The 20,042-nt window shown below is 39.8% G+C and overlaps 1 protein-coding gene across 2 annotated transcripts in view; it reads right to left on the bottom strand.

The window, feature by feature from the left end:
• Astn1 (astrotactin 1) overlaps positions 1-19,291 on the bottom strand; it is a 327,875-nt gene extending 308,584 nt beyond the window's left edge. The window contains exon 1 of one of the 2 annotated variants that reach the window (XM_052737326.1): positions 18,519-19,291. In XM_052737326.1, the coding sequence (XP_052593286.1) occupies positions 18,519-18,801 (283 nt within the window). In that variant the 5' untranslated portion in view covers positions 18,802-19,291. The remainder of the gene's footprint in view (positions 1-18,518) is intronic. The other variant, XM_052737327.1, reaches the window with a different exon arrangement.
• Positions 19,292-20,042: the final 751 nt, after the last annotated feature.

Here is a 20,042-nt window from a genome sequence, read left to right as displayed (position 1 = left end):
GTCCCAAAGAAAGTGGCTAAACAAAAATACCTCTGACAGCCCCTTTAAGTTCCCAATGCTGAGATTCTTAACCAATCACCATTCCTTCCTGTCCCACAGACATTCTCACATGGCTGAAAGAGGTTAAGCTAAGCATGGCAAATCTAGTCAGTAGAAGACATAAACTCTGTCCCCACAAAGGAACCACAGAAAATTCATTACACTTCAGTAATAAAAAAAGGATCAGAACTAGAGGTAGAATGAGATCATGGACATTCAGTCAGTCAGTCTGTTGGTCTTTCTTCCGTTCATTGACCAGATTCTATGTACCAATCAGGCATGAACACCAGGTTCAGAGGCTAGGAAATGCCAACACACACACACAGTCATGTCCTGGTGCATGTCCTGGTGGGAAGTGTGACACTAGAGATGTAAGCCAAGGGCTATAGCATTCTGATAAGGCAGTGGCTCCTTCCTGAAGCTTGAGAGTCAGCCCCAGTTGAGATACATTGTGCACTGGGTCAGTAGTTCTCACATTCTTGGTCTCCCCAACCCTTTTCAGTCCTAATCTTACAGAGCCCACAAGGAGTGCCTGTTCACGTGGGCTGTGTCTACCAAAGTGTACCATATCTGAAGCCCAAACTGAGATATGTTAAAAAAAATTCACTGCTCAATTTAAAAAATAATAGCAACCCTGCTATATGCCAACATTACCCATGGAGTCTATGAAAGGTAATTGTATTTATAAAACAAAACCTGGTTAAAATATCAGTTTCTAAAATACTTTTGCAAAGCTTTTAAGTGCTGTCTTAGGAGTTGGAGAGGGAACTCCTGATGTTCTTGAAGAAAACTAGACTTCAGTTCCCAGCACCCACACCAAACACCTCAAAACCACATGCAACTACAACTCTAAGAATCTGGTACCCTTTTCTGCCCTGCACAGGCACCCAAACACACATGCTCATATATAGAGACATGAAAACATATGTTTTTAAATCTTGAAATGGTGTCTTAATAGAAGTCAGCTGAGTTCCCATCCCAGCTTCTGCACTAAACACAGCACCAAGTTATTCTGGTTGAATTTTATAAAGATCATCCTGCTTAAAACAGATATGAAATCATAAATGATTAGGTTTATTTTTCATTGATAACTTCATCAAAGCTCAAAAAATAATTTTTTTGTGGTGAGGGGCTATGTGGGAGCAGAAAACAGAAGTTGAATTTCTAAACACACTTTATAAAATCCACTGTCAATTTTGAAATCTGAAGATACTTTCCTTATTCATGCATGCTTTCAAAGCAATACTTGGAAAAGAGCAGAACATACTATATAGATTTTTCTGAATGTCAGCCCATTTCATGCTACAGCTTCAAAAATTCTCACTCTATTATTTCTGGCTTCATCAGGAAAGTCTTTTGGCGTTGGGAGTCTGTGATGTCACTGTGGCCTTTACAAGTTTTTATAATATTCTAAATGGTTCACTTGAAAGCTTGAATCTTAGCCTGGTAACTAAACTATTAGTGTTTGTTATTTAACCAAGCTCCTTTTTATCTATTTTTAAGGAAAACTTTGTAGCTGGAGTTTCTCTCCAGGTCCCGCCAGGCCCCCGCAGTCCCACAGCCCACTTATAAAATAATCACTCAGACGCTTATATTACTTATAAACTGTATGGCCGTGGCAGGCTTCTTGCTATTTAGTTTTCTTATCTTAAATTAACCCATTTCTATTAATCTATGCCTTGCCACATAGCTTGTGGTTCACCGGCATCTCCACATGTTGCTTGTCACGGTGGTGGCTGGCAGCGTCTCCTCACTCAGCCTTCCACTTCCCAGCCTTCTCGTCTCTCTTTGTCCCACCTATACTTCCTGCCTGGCTACTGGCCAATCAGCACTTTATTTATCAACCAATCATAGCAACACATTTTCACAGCATACAGAACATCCCACAGCAAAACTTTGCTAAATACATTTGAAAAGCTACAAATTTTTTGCCCATTTTTCCTTCAAATAAAAACTGTATGATAAGACCAAAGCATGTAGCTTAGATAGTGATTCAGACAATCACACTGCAGCTTGTAGCAAATATCCATTTCCCATTTTAAGGCTACCAGAGGACATGTACACAAGGGTCAATATTTAACAAACAAATTGTTTATACTGTTTCACTTCGATCATCCCTAAGTAAGCACTGGATCTATAAACATAACTCGTGAGTATGGTGAAAAACACAATGGCTGCAATGACAGATGATGTGATTGTTCTTACTTCTGTTAAGGTGTCTACAGCTTTTCCCATGGGTTCCAACAACATCAGTCAATGTAAATATCAACCCAGTTTAAAAAAAAAAAAAAAAAAAAAAAAAAAGACCAGTGATATCTTAACACCATGATAAAACAATTTCACTTCAAAGAGTTTCTGAAAGGGGTCATACAGACCCCTGGGAGGCTAGTACATTCCTTTCAGAATCCATGAGCTAGACATAGGGCCTCTCTGGAGTTAGTCTGGTGACGATCAGTGGAACCAAGATCATATGTGCCGACCTAGCTCAGACCACACAAGCACCATGCTAGGAGCTGGGTGCTGAGATTGTTAAAAATGTGTTTGGTGGGGTGTTTGTCTTGAAACAGTATCTCACTGTGAAACCAGGGGTGGCCTGGAACTATCAACCCTTGAGTAGCACTGGCACCATAGTTATGAACCATTGTGCTTGGCAAGAAACTATCTTCCTTGAAGGAGTTTGAAGCTTCATGGAGTGGTCAAACAGAGAAGACAATAATTTTAGAATTAGAATATTACTAAAGAGATGTACATGGAATGATATGAAGAGCAAGGAACCCTCAGAAATTTTTAAGAAAGAGTTTGCTGCTGTGGGATGTTCTGTATGTTAAATGTGTTGCTCTGATTGGTTAATAAATAAAACACTGATTGGCCAGTAGCCAGGCAGGAAGTATAGGCAGGACAGGGAGAGAAGAAAATGCTTGGAACAGGAAGGCTGAGGAGACGCTGCCAGACGCTGCCATGACAAGCAACATGTAAAAGATACCAGTAAGCCACAAGCCACGTGGCAACTTATAGATTAATAGAAATGGGTTAATTTAAACTATAAGAACAGTTAGCAAGAAGCCTGCCATGGCCATACAGTTTATAAGTAATATAAGTCTCTGTGTGTTTACTTTGTTGGGTCTGAGCAGCTGTGGGACTGGCGGGTGAGAGATTTGTCCTGACTGTGGGCCAGGCAGGAAAACTCTAGCTACAGTTTGCACCTAAGATACACAATACACACATACATGCACGTGCACTAACACATCACACACATACATGTGCAAACACCACACACACACACACACACACACACACTCACACACATTCCCACTCACATACCACAAACACATGTGCACACACCACACACACACACACTCACACACATTCACATTCACACTCACACACCACAAACACATGTGCGCACACACACACACACACACACACACACACACACACACACACAGAAGAATGAAAGCAATTCAAGGTTCAGACACAAATGTGATCAATAGGTCACTATTTGGCAGTAGAAGTCAGAGAGTTGGAGGGGTGACCTTGAGGTAGCTCCTTTACCTCATAGTTTAACTTCAGCTCCAGAATGGATCCTGATTTTTCTTCAGAGCCAACTAACTACTGTATCTTTCTGAACAGAAACTGGTCCAAGGACGCACAAGACAGTACTGTTCTATTTACTAGACCAAAAAGTAGCAAGGAGTGGCTTCCCGGGTCTGCTGGGAAAATGCAGCCTCCTTTCTGTCGAGAGAATGACCAAAATCAATCTTGACTCTTCCTCTGAACATTGTCCCACATGATGTGATGCCTGGAGCTGTTGCAATTATCTTATTATCAGTCTGACAATGAAGCCCATACTCGTCACTTCAAGGGAGGGCAACAGCGTGAAGGGCTACTAAGATGAGGGAGGATAGAAGGACTGAGCTGGATTTGACATTAGGGGACCGGTGCTGGAGCACACACAGGCTGGTGAATAAAGGGACTTGAGGATATTTGTAAGATGAAAGGAGGGACTGAGGCAAAAGAGTGGAAATCTAGAAGAGAGGAATGGCAGAAACAGTGAGAGCCTAGATGGAATTCTTGCCTTTGTGACATGGTTATGTCTCCTTTATTTCTGATTATATTGTCAGAATCAGGAGTTACATCTGGGATTCGATATCTGCTTAGAAAGTATTAGAAATTGGAGGGAAAATAATAATGAAAGCAGAATGTATACGTTTAGAGGTTGGAGTTGGAGAGAAATCAGAGGTCATTTATGCCTAATAGCCTCAGAACTTTAGGTAAGTTACGAGACAAGATTTTGGCAAGTGTAAAAATGTAGGAACTAAGGTGAAACTTTATTATTTAACCAAAAGTCTGAAATAGTCACTTAGGGAAATGTGAGAGGAAGTTCATCAAGGTCAATAAAAAATTAATAAGCAACTTTCAGGAACAAATGGAGTTCAAAACTCAGATAATTATAGTGCCTGGAATCCATACAAATAAGAACATTCATATACAAACCTCAGCATTTGCTCTGGACTTAGAAGAAAATGCACATAGATTTTGGGAGACGATTTTCATCTGCTCATTTGAGCGCTGGATGCTCTATAGTTACAAAAACAATACAATTGAATATAATGATAAACTGTACATTAAGAAATGATAGTGTCAGAGCACTCTAATGCACATGGAAAATACAAGGTGGTCAATAAACTGGTGAATTTCCAAGAACCAAATGAGGGGCAGAGTGGAAGGAGAGCATGAGAAAGGTTGGAATAGAAATTGTGCCAAGTAGGGACAATATCAGAGTTAGACACATGTAGGGAGCAGAAGAGTGGGACCACAGTCATCTGTGTACAGAATGCAAGTCTGAAGGTGGGACTGTGGCACAGGGGGTATCAGGGAATTATAAAGTGGGACATTAGATGTACTGTTTATATGAAAGGCTGCTCATCTTTTACTGGCTTCTCTAAATAAAATTTTAGTGGAACATAGCCACAGTCATTCATTTACCTATTATATTTACCTAGTATCTATGGATGCCTTTCCATTATAAGGGTCTATTAAGTAGTTGAGACCAAGTGGCCTAAGATTGAAAATATTTACCACCTTATCCTTTCAGAAAATACTTGTTAATCTGGGTCAACACAGCTAATACAGCTTGTCTAAAGGCAAGAGACAGATGAAAGAAAAACTAGGACCAGTGTCAAACACACTGGTGAGCAGCCTGCGTGCGGAAAAACGCAGCAGGAGGAAGGCAGGAGGTGACGGAACTGAAGGGGTGAACTCCCCAAAATAAGTGTTGTTTTGGAAGGATAGCAGAATTGCGTGTGTGCCAAGGGATGCTTCTTTATTTCAGAGGTTTCCTTATATGCAGTGTTTACAAATATATATAGATATATCTATATATCTATATATATCTATATCTATATATATATATCTATATATATATATATATATAGATAGATAGATAGATAGATAGATAGATATGCCTTCCTTTCCACATCTCTTTCCTTCATTTTCTTGAGTTAAGTCTAGTATGTGGCCACCTAGATAACACTGCATTTCCAGGTGTGGTATGGAAGTATAAAGGATGTGTGCAGCATTTCCTCATTTCCTTAAATTTAAAAAAAAAAAAAAGTGTTATCCTGAAAACTTCTGCTCCTCCCCTTCCAGGAAATTCATGCATCCTTTTGAATTGCCTTGCCATGGAAGAGGATTCTGGCCTGCAGAATAGCAGAGGAATAGGACAGAAGGACCTTAGGCTTCTAAACAATTGAATAAAGCAGAAAATCCTGCCAAACTTAACCACTGACCCTAGAACTGTCACCTGAGGGGCCATAAGCTTGCTTTTCTCTTCTGAGTTACTTTTACACAGACTCCTTTTTTTTGCCAGAAAGCTAGCCTATCATTCCCATTTAAAAATCTCACTTTAGAAGTAACTCTGTGTCTAGAATTTATATTCATATATTCACTTTATATTCAGTGAACTCTGGAGCCCATACATGGTCTTGATGCTGAGAATACATGCTATGGAAGATGCAATGGAGTGGCAAAGGAAGTTGCCATCCATCCTATGAGCATGGGATACATTTCAGAGGAGACACATTTCACCATTTGGCATGATGTTCCATTAGATTATGCCCAGGTCAGTGCTAGAATAAAAAAAAAAAAAAGCCACTGTGCTGGTCATAGTTTTGGTCCTGTGACAAATATATGAGAGAAACAAGTTGAAAAAGGACTTATTTCAGCCACAATTTTAGAGGTTTAAATACAAAGTTCACTCCATCACTTTAGGACCATGGCAAGGTAGAAACATCAGGGAGGAAAATATGGTGGATGAAAGCTGTTCACCTTGTGTAAGCCAGGAATCAAAGACGAATAAATAATAAGAAGGAGAAATGGCCAAAATATAGCCTTCAACTGCATACCTCCACCAAACCACTTCTTCCAACTAGACCCCGCCTTTAACAGTTCCACGATCTCCTGAAAGTCTATCTAAATTCTGAACCCATCAAAAAAGTAAACCATTAATTAGGTCATAGCCCTTAAGATCCATGATCCTGTGAGCATTTGAAAACACACAGACACACTCAGGTGTGCTTTATTAATTTCCTAGGCCAATTTAAAAATCAAGATTCACTATATTAGGCAACCAGGAAATACTAGAAAGGAGAAAAGGGGGAACACAGAAAAGAGCAGAAGAGAAAATGAATGGGTTAAAGAATAAGTCAAAGAGAATTTGTATGTAGAGAAAGTAGCTCTCCGGGGGAAAGCAGGCAATCCAAAGCCAGAGTCAGGACCACAGACAGTGTGCAGACTTTCAGTGTACCAGAAGATGCTCTGTGCAAAGAGATTATAGTGAAAATAGAGTCACCAGGAAACTAGATAAAGTGTCAATCATACCGCAGTCTAGAAGCAGTTAAAAACAAATTTCACTAGGTACTGCTAGGGTGTACATGTTTAATCTCATGTCCCTTCAACTATGTGTTGTCACTTTAAACATGGGCACCAAAGTATCTATTTACATCCTTTGACCTACTTTTGGACTTGCCCTTTCTACTGCTTGCTTCTTAAGCTACAGCTAATAATTTCTCATCCAAACCAAGAAGTGCTATGACCCATTCATATATCCCAGCATCCTTTGGCTTAGACCTCTTACTTACATGTTCATTATCTCACCAACAAAGTCATTAATTCACAATTTGGTCATTATAATCATCCTATCACCAGGCGGTGATTTAGGCACCATAGATCATTTCAATGCTGTTTAAATTGTTCTAGAAAAAAGAAGCAATTACTTTTATGGAGCAAATGTAAAATTGATACTAAATTCTGACAAAGGCTATACAGTCAGAAAACCTAAGAATAGCTTCACTTAGAAATAGTGGTGCGATGTACTCTCCATGAAATATTATCAAACAAAATTCAATTTCATATTCAAGGAGCAATTAATTACTACCAGGTGAAGACTGTTTTAGAAATGCAAAAGCAGTTCAAAATGAGGAAATCTATGTATATAATTCACTTTTCAAATAAATCCAAGGAGAAAAATCCTATCATTAGCTCTATAAATACTAAAAAACATTTAATTATAAAAACAATATTTATAAAGGGAAAAACAATCAACTCTTCTGTAATATGCTAACTTTTATTCAATTTAACCTAATTTCAGAATCAGACCTAAATATATTATCAAATGAGTACATAGTAAAGGTGGCATCTCATATCAGAAGGAAATCTGTGGTTGTTTAAGGAATGGTACAGACATCTGAGTAACAATAGGGATTAATTCACATAGCACATCCAAACAAGGCTATATGTCTTACTAAATACCAGAATAAGCTCAATATCCATTAAATATTTAAATGTAAAGAATAACCATTATGTATTAAAAGAAAACTTATGAATCATTTTATAATCTTAACCTATAGAAAACATTCTCAGCTAAGACATTGAAAAAGAATAGACTCCAAAAGAAATAATTATTGACTTTAATTTTATAAATTTCAAATCTTTCTGAAAACCCAGCAACAAAATGAACAAATAAGATCTGCAATGGTGGTGCACATTTATCAATCCAGAACTTGGTAGGTAAAGGCCAGCCTAGGCTGTATGAGATCTCCACAAAAACAAACAAACAAAATGAATATAATCAAAGACAAAATATGCAACATCCTGTAAAATGTTTATAATTCACATTATAGACAAAGCAGCGTTCTACCAAGTATCTGAATACTGACAACATACAAAACCGACTAGCAATGAGATGCCAGTCTAATAGACTGACAACTATTTCAGAACTATGTAAGGACAACTGGAGAGGGGACGTGTATAGAAACCTTCACATATTGATGAGGAGAGTACAGACTGATATAAACCACTAAAGTGCAAACTTGCTAAATATTTATCATCTTTATGAACCAGAAATTCTCCTCCTGGTATATATACCAGACACACAAATTTCCCCAAAAGTGCTTAAGGAAATATGCCCAAAGATGATAATTGCAACACTGTGTCTAGTGGTGGGCAATAGGAGACAACCTGGGTGTCAGCCATTTAAGAAGCTGGTAAAATATGGTCAATATCCACAATGGAGTGTTTTAGGGCATTTGTAATCCTTTGAATGATGGTGCCAGTGTTCTGTATATGCATTGCTGGATATGGTAGGTTGTATATGTATTAACCTGATTGAGAGTTAACTAATTAAAAGTTAAAAATTAAAATTTAGTCGCTGTATTGTGCTACCTGTATTTGAAGTTCTTAAGAGGTACATGCTATTAGGAATTACCAAACTGGATAAAACATACATAAGAAAAAATAGCATTATTTCAGAAGGCACTAATTAGACCAAAGTGGTCTATAATCATCTATCACAGCACAAATAAATCTTAATAAACCTAGTGCTGAGTACATAAAAGAAAGGGGAGCGGTCAAGCACACCCATAGTCCAAGATCTTATGAAGTAGATGCAGGAGTATAAGAAGTTCAAGACCTAGCATAGAACCTTGATAGTAAGTGCTTAACTGATACCAGATGTTATTAATCTGGTTACTTGGTCTGTATGTTCACACACCCACCCAGAGCTCTATAACCATAAAGCAATTCAGGGAGAAGACATAGATATGAGAACTAATGCTGATCTATTGTTATTGACTAGGTCTGGGCAAATTACTCTTCTCTGTTAGCTTATTTAATTCATCTTATAACCCTGTGACAATATATACACTCTGTACTTTTGACATATAAATTCTAAATAGACAACAACTCAAAAAGTACCTCTGTGCTATCTGATGATGAAGCTAGTGTCAGCCACTTTCAAATATAAGTGTGGGATGAAGATCTGCGGATGTGGGTCTAATTCTACCTACAAACCTTACTAACTCTGTGATCTCAGGTCATTTAACTTCTTCTCATTTTGTCTTCCTCTTGCAAGAATTGTATAATCAAAACAACCTAACAAAGTGACACAAACATTAACTGAAATATTAAGACAAGTGAAAGTTCAGAGAAATGCAAAGACAGTGATTTGTGACCTTAGTCCCTGAGAAGGAACACCTCTATGGACCTGTGAATCTGTGTCTCATTATAGCACCAATGGTGTTGTTCACCCATCCTTGGTCACTCCTGGAGAGTGAGCTGTGGGGTAGTTGTTACTTCAACTCTATTGATTGTGTGTGCTCTCTGCTCCTGGAGCCAAAGCTAAACTTACATTAGACACATAAGAAATACCATGTGCTTTCTAAAGCCAAGCAAGTATGCTTTTGTATTAACATTATTATATTAAATGTGTATTTAATTAAAGGAATAAAAGTAAAATATTTAAAAAAAGAAATTCAAGACCATCCCAAACTACATGGGTCTCATTCTATAAATAAATACATAAATAAATAAAAATGTAAGTGATAGTTGTGGGACAGCAAAGTGACTTTGCAGATAGAGGTGCTTGCACACAGATTTGAGGAGCTGAATCAAATCCCTTGATCCCACAAGGTGGCCAGAGCCACCTTCTCGACAAACTGAAGACATTTTTTAAAAAGGAGACACTCAATGTCTGTTCATTAAGATGTTCAGCAAATATGGACTTGTTCCTTTGGCCACTTTGGCCAGATAGTACAAATCTACAAGAAGGATGCTGTTGGTAGACATCAAGGGAATGGGTGCCATTAAAAAAAAAAAAAAAAAAAAAAAAAAAAAAGCTCACAAATGTTTCCTGGCAAAACTGGGAGACAATAGTACTGCCTGATTGGCCCTGTTGTAAGCACACAGGATCAGGGCAAGAATCCTGGCAGGATAATAAATATGTGTATCAAACATATCAACACCTCTAGGAATCAAGATAACTTCCTGAACATGCAAAGAAAAATTATGAGACAAAGAAAGACACGGAAGACAAATACACCTGGATTCGACTGAAGAGCCTGTCTTTTCCACCCAGAGTCTGAGAGTAAGGAAGTAAGTATGGGAAGAAGCAAGGTTGAGATATTTTGTAGGATAACCAAATTAATCTTTATAACCCCATAACCATGGATATATTACCACATAAGGGAAACATGAGAGGCACCAACACATGCACATTTAACAAAACATGTAACATAGAGTGCAAAGAGCCAACTCTAATGGCAGAAAATTAAAATAAAAGAAATCATCTAGGACGTTTGAGGACCCTAAGATAGGCTGAAGAATGTGACAAAAAATGCTAACTCTAATAGAGATATGTGAGCAGTCTCACCAAAGGCAGCGAGGGGTAAGTGCTGACCCACGCAAATTTGGAAATGAGTAGTGTTTATGACTAAAGCAAAAGAAACTGTATCCAAAGCTGTACTCTAGCTGCTAAAGTCATTTCCCACAGGGGTGTGGATAAGCAAGTTCTAATGACCACTATAAACTGCACACTGGAATTGAAATTTTGAATAACTGGATGGCAGATGATCAGGGCCAGGTTTTTCATTGTTGAAGTGAGATAATCAGGAGGGTTAGTAAGGTAAAGACTCACTAATGCATTAATAATATGGAGAGTGGAATAGAGTTAGAGTCCTCAGTGCTAACTGATGCTTAACTTAGTATACCTACAGATGCAGAAACCCTATGAATACATGTATGTGTGAGTCAGCATACACATTTTGTTCCTTTGTTCTGACAGTTGCAGAGTAGAAGCAACAATACCTACTCAATGCATAAAATAATTCCTGGTGCCTAGATCTTGGTTTCTAACACCATTTTCCAACAAGGAATCAGTGCACCTTAGAAACAGAACTATTTCAGGTAGGAGCGTGTAACATGTGGATAAATTAAGCTAGAAGAACTTACATAGACTAAAAGTGAGAAACTTCAAAACACAGCTCCACACCAATAGGGACATGTGAAATACACAGGAGCCTACTGAAAGAGCTCCTGTTAGGCAAAGCTAGAACAAGCAATTGGAGCAATAAAATCAATACAACAGTATTGAATTAAAACCCCTAATATATTTGCCGGCCAGCGGCGGTGCATGCCTTTAATCTCAGCACTCAGGAGGCAGAGCTAGGCGGATCTCTGTGAGTTCAAGGCCAGCCTGGTCTATAGAGTGAGATCCAGGACAGGCACCAAAACTACACAGAAAAACCCTGTCTCAAAACAAAACAAAACAACAAAACTCCAAATATAAAATAAATTTTCTTTCCTAGAGTATAAAATATATATTTATGAGTGCACTTGTTATGAGTGAATAATTAAATAAATAAATAAACAGAAAATACAATTCTCTCATATAGGATGATTTTAAATAATTTATGCAGACACTAAGCCTATAAAATAAGTGGACCATGGGTAGCTTAGTGTGGTCTGTGAGCAATGTATTCTGCTGGTATAGAGTATGGAATGGGGAGAAAAGTGAACCTCTGCAGAGGAGACCTCACAGCACAACCTCATTGGACAGTAAGATCAACAGTACCTGTGAGCAGCCAGGTTGATGCTGTATAATAAAAATGACAAGATATACCTTCATTCTCAAACCCCACATCTCTTCTAATTACTGGGCAAAGACCAGACCAATCCCAATGGGAGAACATTTTACAAACAGCTGAGCAATATTCTTCAAACTGTCAAGGTCATTAAGAACAAATCTGAGAACCTATCATTGGCAAGAGAAGCCTGAGGAAACAGGACAACTAAATGCAATGTAATGCTGTGGATAGGCCCGTGAGTGGAAAGGCAAAAGCTGGTTCTTCAACTGTGACAAAAACACCATACTAACGTAAAGGGTAACAGGAGCAGGGTTTGAGTGTTGATGAATCTAAAATTGTTCTAAACAATGAAGCATGTTTTTCAAAACTAAACAACAACAACAAAGACCCAAATCAAGTCCTGTCATCATCTTCAAGCTCCCCTTTCTTCTTCCCCTGCTCATTAAGACATTTTCTACTAGAGGTGACTCCATTCTTCACTTTGTCTTTTGTGTCCTTTCTTTGCATAAACATTTGGCCACATCTGTACCTATCCCTACACAGGGTGGCTAGATCACGTCATACTAGGTGGATGTGTCACCGTGTTTATTTTCAGTCTTCTCCTCATGGTGTGTCCAGGTTTTGCTACTACCAACAGCAGTGTTACAAATATTCCTGTGTATACACTGAAGACTTTCTTTGTTGTGTGATACATAGCTAGAAGTGAAATGGCTGGATCTTTGGGTCGGCACATTTTCAAGCCTGCTTTTACAAAAGTTACGGTATCAATTCAGATTTCCATCTGCAACAACTTAATTTTTCTGAGTTTTCTTCCTTTAAAAGAATCCTCATGAAGGTCCATGGAGATATTCTGATTTTCTTATAAAAGTTTTAAAGTACATCATATTTGTAATAAAAGTAATATGGTGATAGATGTCATTGCATTAGAAATTGTCATAAGCTAACTTGTCCTGGGTGACAAACTTGCTTAAAATAGAGCTTCTCTATAGTGTGTGGCCATCTATCTGAATGTGTTATAAAAGTGAAGAAATTAAGATTTGACATGTCTTTGCTGAAAATGTACCAAATTCTGTCCTCATAAACTGGCTTTTATCTGAGTTATTCCTAGCCATTTAAGTTTAATTATATTTAAAGCTAGGAAAGGGAGGGTGGAACCAAAGAAAAAAAGGAGGAAGTAAGGGAGGGAGTGTGTGTGTACATGCATATGGATGTGTATGTGGGTATGTGTGTACATGCATATGGATATGTGTGTGGGTGTGTACATGCATATGGATGTGTGTGTGTGTGTGTGTGTGTGTGTGTGTGTGTGTGTGTACATGCATATGGATGTATGTCTTTGCTCTATAAAAAAAGACCTCAATCTTCCCTCCAAAGAGGAATAAAGAAATTAAGCTGGTATTTATTTTTCTTTCATGAGCTCCAATGTCTTGAATTTAAGCTGTATCAGCACATCTTGAAGAACACTTGAAGCATCATAAAATTCATCATTCCTGCATTCAAAACTTCTTTGATGTAAAAATCTACATTTCTGTGGAGAAACAGTAAATAATAACCCTCTCAATGCTATAAATTAGTACGCTCTGCTTGTATGTGTTGTTTAAGTGCTGAAAACTCCAGCTTAAGATTGCCATCATTCATCCCACTATGTCTCAGATGAGGTCGCCACTCTGTTTAAATGTGTTCACTGTTAACCTAAAGTTCATTGTATAGAAGAGCAAGAGAAATACAGGAAATACATTTTAAAGATCCCTTTTTAATGGAAGATGGAGAGATCTGTGAAATGAAGTTGGGGATGCTGAAGTACTTCAATTGTTTCATGTTAGCTCAAAGCCCACCTGTAAGGAAAAAATGCTGTTCAGTGTTGAATATGAAGCCAGTTGCTCACTACAGGAGAGCTCACTGGACTCTGACAGTGGATTCTAAGCACAAGACCATATAACAAAAATCAGAAGTTTCCTACAGGAGCCACACACAGTGTTTCTGCAGGGTCTCATTGTCCCCTTCCCCTCATATTCTCAGTTGGCATTTCTAGGGGGGCACCACTCAGAATATTGAACATATTATTATCATCATCATCACCCAGCAGGTTCATCATGCCTCTGGATGCCATAAAATTCCTCCAAGTAGTAAAGGAACAGGAATATGAATAAGAATTCCCAAATCTTTCATAACCAAATAAAACTTCTAGGGTGTTTCTTGATGGAGTTCACCTTCAGCATTAAGGCTTGTGTGAGGAAACACTAAATGGATAAAGCTGTTCAAGAGACATTTGCACACAAAGGATTTCTCTGTATAAAACAGCAGGTGAGTATATTTTTTCTATTCTATTCATTGCCAGAAAGCCATTATCTAACTGTATAAAAGGATAGATCTTGAAAAAATATTAAAGCATACAGCAAAAGGCATAAAGAAAAGCCTAAATGTCATACCTGTCCTAAGTTTAAGTGACAGATCAATCCATTATTAACAATGAGACCTTGAGCAATTTATTTATCTCCAATGATCTTCATTCTTCTCTGTTGATGGAAAGGGTAGCAAGCCAGAGGCTGATATCAGATCTGCCTTCATAGCCTGTTTTTTTAACCACCACACTGGACTGCTCCAGACACTTTTGGCAGCATCTTGTATGTGGGCCCTTGCTATATCTCTACAGGTTAACTAATTTATCCTTAGGTGTACTTTCTTCCATTAAATCCACAGCAGCTAATGCAAAACACTGAGGTGTAAGGATAAGCTATCTCTTCACTGAGGTCTATATATACAAAGACTCAAGAGTTATGTTTGAAGCAGAAGAACACCCTCTTCAGATGCTATTGGGAATGATAAACACATCCTATTCACAGCACAGAAAAGCTGGATGTCCCTCTTCACATTAACTCTACCCCATGATCAAATATGCCCCCAAAGCAGGAATATTTGCCATTATGAAAGCTGAGAAAAGAATTTTAGTTGAGATATTAATTTAGTAAACCTTTGAATTCTCTCAAGAGGATAATATGGCTTATATACCCAAATATTTTCAGTTATAAATTATAGTTGCTTTGCAATTCTTTAAAATTCTTCACAACACACCTGAAAGCAGAGGTGTTATCTAGCTTGGAGTTGCCTGACAAGTACCATAGAGAAGACAATCATTCACAATGAAATTCATATTTGTGGAAAGGCAGGAAAGCTAAAGATGACAGGATCAGAATATAAACTTTCCAATTCAAAGCTTTGGATAGTCAAAGAAGACATAACTTAAAGTGCCATCTTACCCTTGTACCACAGTCTGCAACTTCCACCTCACAGAACAGAACAGGAGACAAGGATTCCTTCTACCCTACCTCATGAGACTATCTTACAAGTAAAATGGACAGGGATGATAGCTGAGATAGTCTCTGGAGCCACATGTCACTTGTCACTGCTCTCTGTGTCTAGTCAGCTCTCCCTGCCTGACATGTGGAGAGCCTTGACCTACTCTCCAGAACCACATGCAATTCCCACCATTTCCATATTGAGGGTCCACACTAGTCAAGATAGGCTAATCTCCATACATAGCCAGGCCATTCCTATATCCATGTATTCACAGTCACCATTATCATCTTAATCTTTCCACATGACCTCAAATACCTTCAGTTCTCCTAGACAAAGCCAAGTCAAATAAGCCTTTATTTCATTCATATATCTATATATTTATATATATATATATCTATATATTTATATATAGATATATATATATTCTTTCTAGTCTTTGCAAACAGACACAAAAGTGTTCCAGATGACAGTGGTCTGTGGAGGTGTTAGGGTAGGCTTCACAAAAAAATAACATGGGTGTAACATTCATACAACTGAACAGCTGTGGGCAAGGGAAGGATAAAGAGCCCTCTAGGGAGAAGGAGGCATGTGAAAAATTTTAAAGGAATCCTGAAAACTGAAGCTGATTTGAAAGGATAAGACGCTTGAAAAGTTGGCAGCAAGATCACTTTTGAAGACCCTTGCTTAGAATGAGAAAAATCTTACTTGATCCTCAGAGCAAAAGAAAGCCAACATTTGTTTTTGTTGTTTATTCTCAGTTTTTTCCAGGAGTGACAGGACCTGATTTTGGCCAAGGCACTGCTAAGTCTGTGCTCCATGGAGCCTGCTCATCTCACAGAAGCATCTCTTTCTTCAGCATTCCTGTTTGTCAACACCCAAACACACAAGTATCTGTGTTCCTGTTGACTAGAAAGCACCTGGGTCAGGCATGTTTTAGTTAACTTCTGAGTCCTGATAGTAGCAAAGAGAGCTAAGAAATATGAGCTTCATAAATTCCCAGAACTACTGACTGGTAGCTGGTTTGCTTCCAGAGAAGTGTGAGAAGAGATCTATCACAGATTATTACATCCCTCACTATGAGTCTTGAGTTGTAGCATTCAGGACCACAAAAGTTAACTTTAAGAACAAGTATCCTTGGACTCCTCTCCCTTTCTGCTCACTTATATGCTGCTCCTTTGAGAATTCCAGGCCAAAAGGGACAGACACTAGCAAATCACTGTTTCTGAGCATATTTTGGTGACTGAGAGATTGGAGAACAATCATGCACTTTCTGATTCTGAAGTGAAAGTGCCTGTGCCTCTGTGCAAATGCCTTAGTGCAGTAGGTTACCATAGCAACCCCAACAGGGTGCTGCAGTGGACAGTTTTGTACAAAGACACAGAAAACCCATTATTGAACATCTGAGCTTTGGACATCTAGCTCATATAGGTATACCACATTATATGGTCCTGCCTTGGGATTCTTCAAAAAGAGAAGTGGAGTTCTCAGAACCTGCAAGCCCAACTCCCCTTTTTATCCACATATGTCCACCTTTATGCACAGTAAATACTGCATGCAGAACTCCAAACAGCCTCTTTAGAAACATATAATTCTCCACATTCATTCTTACAAAGCATGACGAACAGATTGTATTTGCACATCAGCATGACTTCAACATGAACTTTACATCCACTGAATAACTCAACAAATTATATGCTGTAATGAGTAGCACAGCCACACCGTTCCTATTTCTAGCCAGCCCCCAGTCTTTATTATGTTATTGGTATTTTTCTTGCAAAAAAATAAAACAATCCATTCAAGTGTGTAGGTTGGCTTCAATGGGTTTAACTGAGTTGCACACCAGGAACTGTAAATGAACTTTTCATAGGACCAGGCAATTTTTAAAATTACTTTTCCATTGTGGTTCAGGAATGGGGGTTTACTCACCTACTCCCTAAATGTTCTTGGTATAAAGATGCATCTTTGTGAAAGAAGACCAGGGAAAGAGGTTATAATTTCACCTGTGGCTTCAACCTACACATGGCCAGCAGGGAACTACATTCATGTAAAGTGAACTTGAGTTTGAGTTTGTAGGATGTTAAGTAAATGTAGTGGTATCCTGGACATTCTCTTTCTCTCTCTTTCTCTCTCTCTCTCTCTCTCTCTCTCTCTCTCTCTCTCTCTCTCTCTCTCTCTCAACCTAGAGACTGAATTCTGGTTATCCTTAACTTCTCTCCTGAACAAAATCAGAATATGTGAAGCATGTTGTGAGACTATGTCCATTCTCTTTTGGAGAAACGGACTGCACAGTTGGGTGTGGGCAATATGGAGAGACGTGGAGCTTCAGATGGAGAAGTAGAGAGATGTTACGAGATTCTGGTAATGAAAACAAAAAGGGGAGAGTCAAAGTGACACAAGATTCATTATCTGAAGGAATTTTGTGACTCTTGGAAAATTATGAGAAAGGGATCAGAGAGATGCAAACAAAGGGCAGAAAAGCCTCTTGCCCAGGGAGGCCATCCTGTGTGCATGAATATCTATACCTACCCAAGGAAGTTTAGAGAGCAGAGGAGAGCAAAAGAAATAGTTGAGCTACGCATTTGGGCCATTTCCTTAAACAAGAGACTTTAAAGCATCATGGGGATGTGGAGGTACCTGGATAAGGAGGTTGTTAGCTTTAGGCATGGAGGTACAACTTCCCAAGATGAACTCCAGTCACATAAGAAACTTGTTTGGAAGGAAGGGTGTCAGAGCTCTGGATGAGTGATGATCAGCTCTTGCAGTGAGGCATGCACATACTGGCAAGGTGACCACAGAATTCCTGTTCCTAAGGCCTGGGGATGGCGATGGGTGGGTATGGGTGCCCAAAGGTGTGAAGCAAAGAGCTAAGCATGTGGCTTGCAAGCAGAGAGAGAGGCCTGTAAGAGTTGGGCTGGAAACTGACGCTGTTCAGATGTGTTCCTGAATGAAAACTCCCAGCTCAAGGCTAAGGAAGGTTTCAGAGACACTCCAGCAACCTGTTCCTTTGGGGCAAGGCAGCTGAGAAGGGGGGTCGGGTCCCTAGATTGATTGGATTTGGGGAGACATCAGGTGCACTAAAGCCAAAGTGCCGGCCTGGCCTGCAAGTGGGTGTGTAGAGAGGTCCAGCAGTGGGGCGGATCCAGGGAGATAGTGTGGGGGAGGGGAGGTGGCGGCAGCAAGTGGATGTGTGGAGCGGGCCGAGTGGGGGGTGGGGGCACCCGTCCAGCGCCTCCTCCGGCCTCTACGACCTCTCCAGGGACTCACCCAGCACGAAGTAGGGTAGCTCCGTGTTCTCTAGGTCGTCCACCACGACCATTTCTCCCGGGAAGTCATTGCGCACAGAGAAGAGGAGCTTGGGTTCGGAGGCCGAGGGACTGTGCATGATGCTCAGGTCGTTCTCGCGCAGGAAGGGCAGCGCCGACACCGTGATGCTCTTGAGCTTGCACTCCAGCTCCTTGGATGGATCCACGTCGCCGGCAGCTGTGGCCAGCACCGCAGCGGGCCCCCAGCAGCAGGCGAACAGGGCGCAGAGCCCGGCTAAAGCCATCTTGAGCCCTGGCCGCCTTCCTCCCAGCGCTGCTATGGTGGGGGAGGCAGCGAGCAGGGAGGGAGCAGCGAGCAAGCTAGGGAGGCGGGGGGAGGTTGGGGAGGGGACACAGAGCTCGAGAGCCCTGGTCCCCGAAATGAGATGCTTCTCAGAGAGCCCTAGGTTCCAGCGCTGAGGTCTGGAGAGCCCAGCTCTTTGTTTCCCGGAGCTGCTTATCTGGGAAAGGGAAAAGGGGGGTGTGGGGGACGAGAAAAAGGGAAGGAAGGATGTTGGGAGGAAAGAGGAAGAGGGCTGGGGATTCTAGGGAATCAGGTCAGCCCCCAGCTGGCTGATGATGCTCCTGCCTCTCTCCTCCTTTCCATCCCCCAGGCTCTTAGTTATTAACTACCTGCTCTGCATTTTTAGAACTGCGTCTTTGTAATGCAAAAATATCTCCTGTGGCAGCATCATCCAAATGGCTCGGGAAAAGGCATACACTGGCACACACCTTAAAGAGCTCTTCTTCAAAGCAGGTGGAGGGAGGCGAGGGGTGTCATTCTAGATAAAAATGTACATCGTCTTTTTGGGTTTTGTGTGTGTGGCTTCTCTTCTTCTTCTTCTTCTTCTTCTTCTTCTTCTTCTTCTTCCTCCTCCTCCTCCTCCTCCTCCTCCTCCTCCTCCTCCTCCTCCTCCTCTTCTTTTTCTTCTTCTTTGAAAAAAACAACTTCTTAGTTGGATTTGTTTGTTGGATTAAGAAGGTGTTGAGAAAAATGCACATGTATACATTTTGACCCAATATGGACTCTACAGAAAATTTAAAGATAACATTTGCAATATTGATATAGATAGAGCAATTGAAAAAAAGATGAACAACAAAGAAGGAAGTCAATGTGGAGCAAAAGAGAACTTTCACTTGCAACTTACGCATATCGTTTCTGTCACAAATGTTATATACAATAAACAATAAAAAGATGAAGAAGATCCTGTGATTGATAGGGAAACCAGACTTGTCTCAAAGAAACGTTAAGCATTTAATTTCAGAAAATCCAGTAATAAATAGAATAGAGCAGAAAGGATATGTGAGAACCATAGTTTCTCAGGTGTCCTAATCAGGGGGAAAGTAATAAAAGAATATCACAGGTTGTGATCAAGATTGTTCCAAACTCTGTCAAGAAAAGAACAGGGTAAATGTTTAGTCCCCCCCCACACACACACCCCTACTAAGTATTTTTAGGAGCAACAGCACCACCACCCAGAGTTCA

The sequence above is a fragment of the Peromyscus californicus genome, unplaced genomic scaffold (assembly GCF_007827085.1).
Source record: "Peromyscus californicus insignis strain IS unplaced genomic scaffold, ASM782708v3 Scaffold_14__1_contigs__length_90479793_seg_2, whole genome shotgun sequence".
Lineage (NCBI taxonomy): Eukaryota > Metazoa > Chordata > Mammalia > Rodentia > Cricetidae > Peromyscus > Peromyscus californicus.
This window is presented reverse-complemented; position numbering and strand designations above follow the sequence as displayed.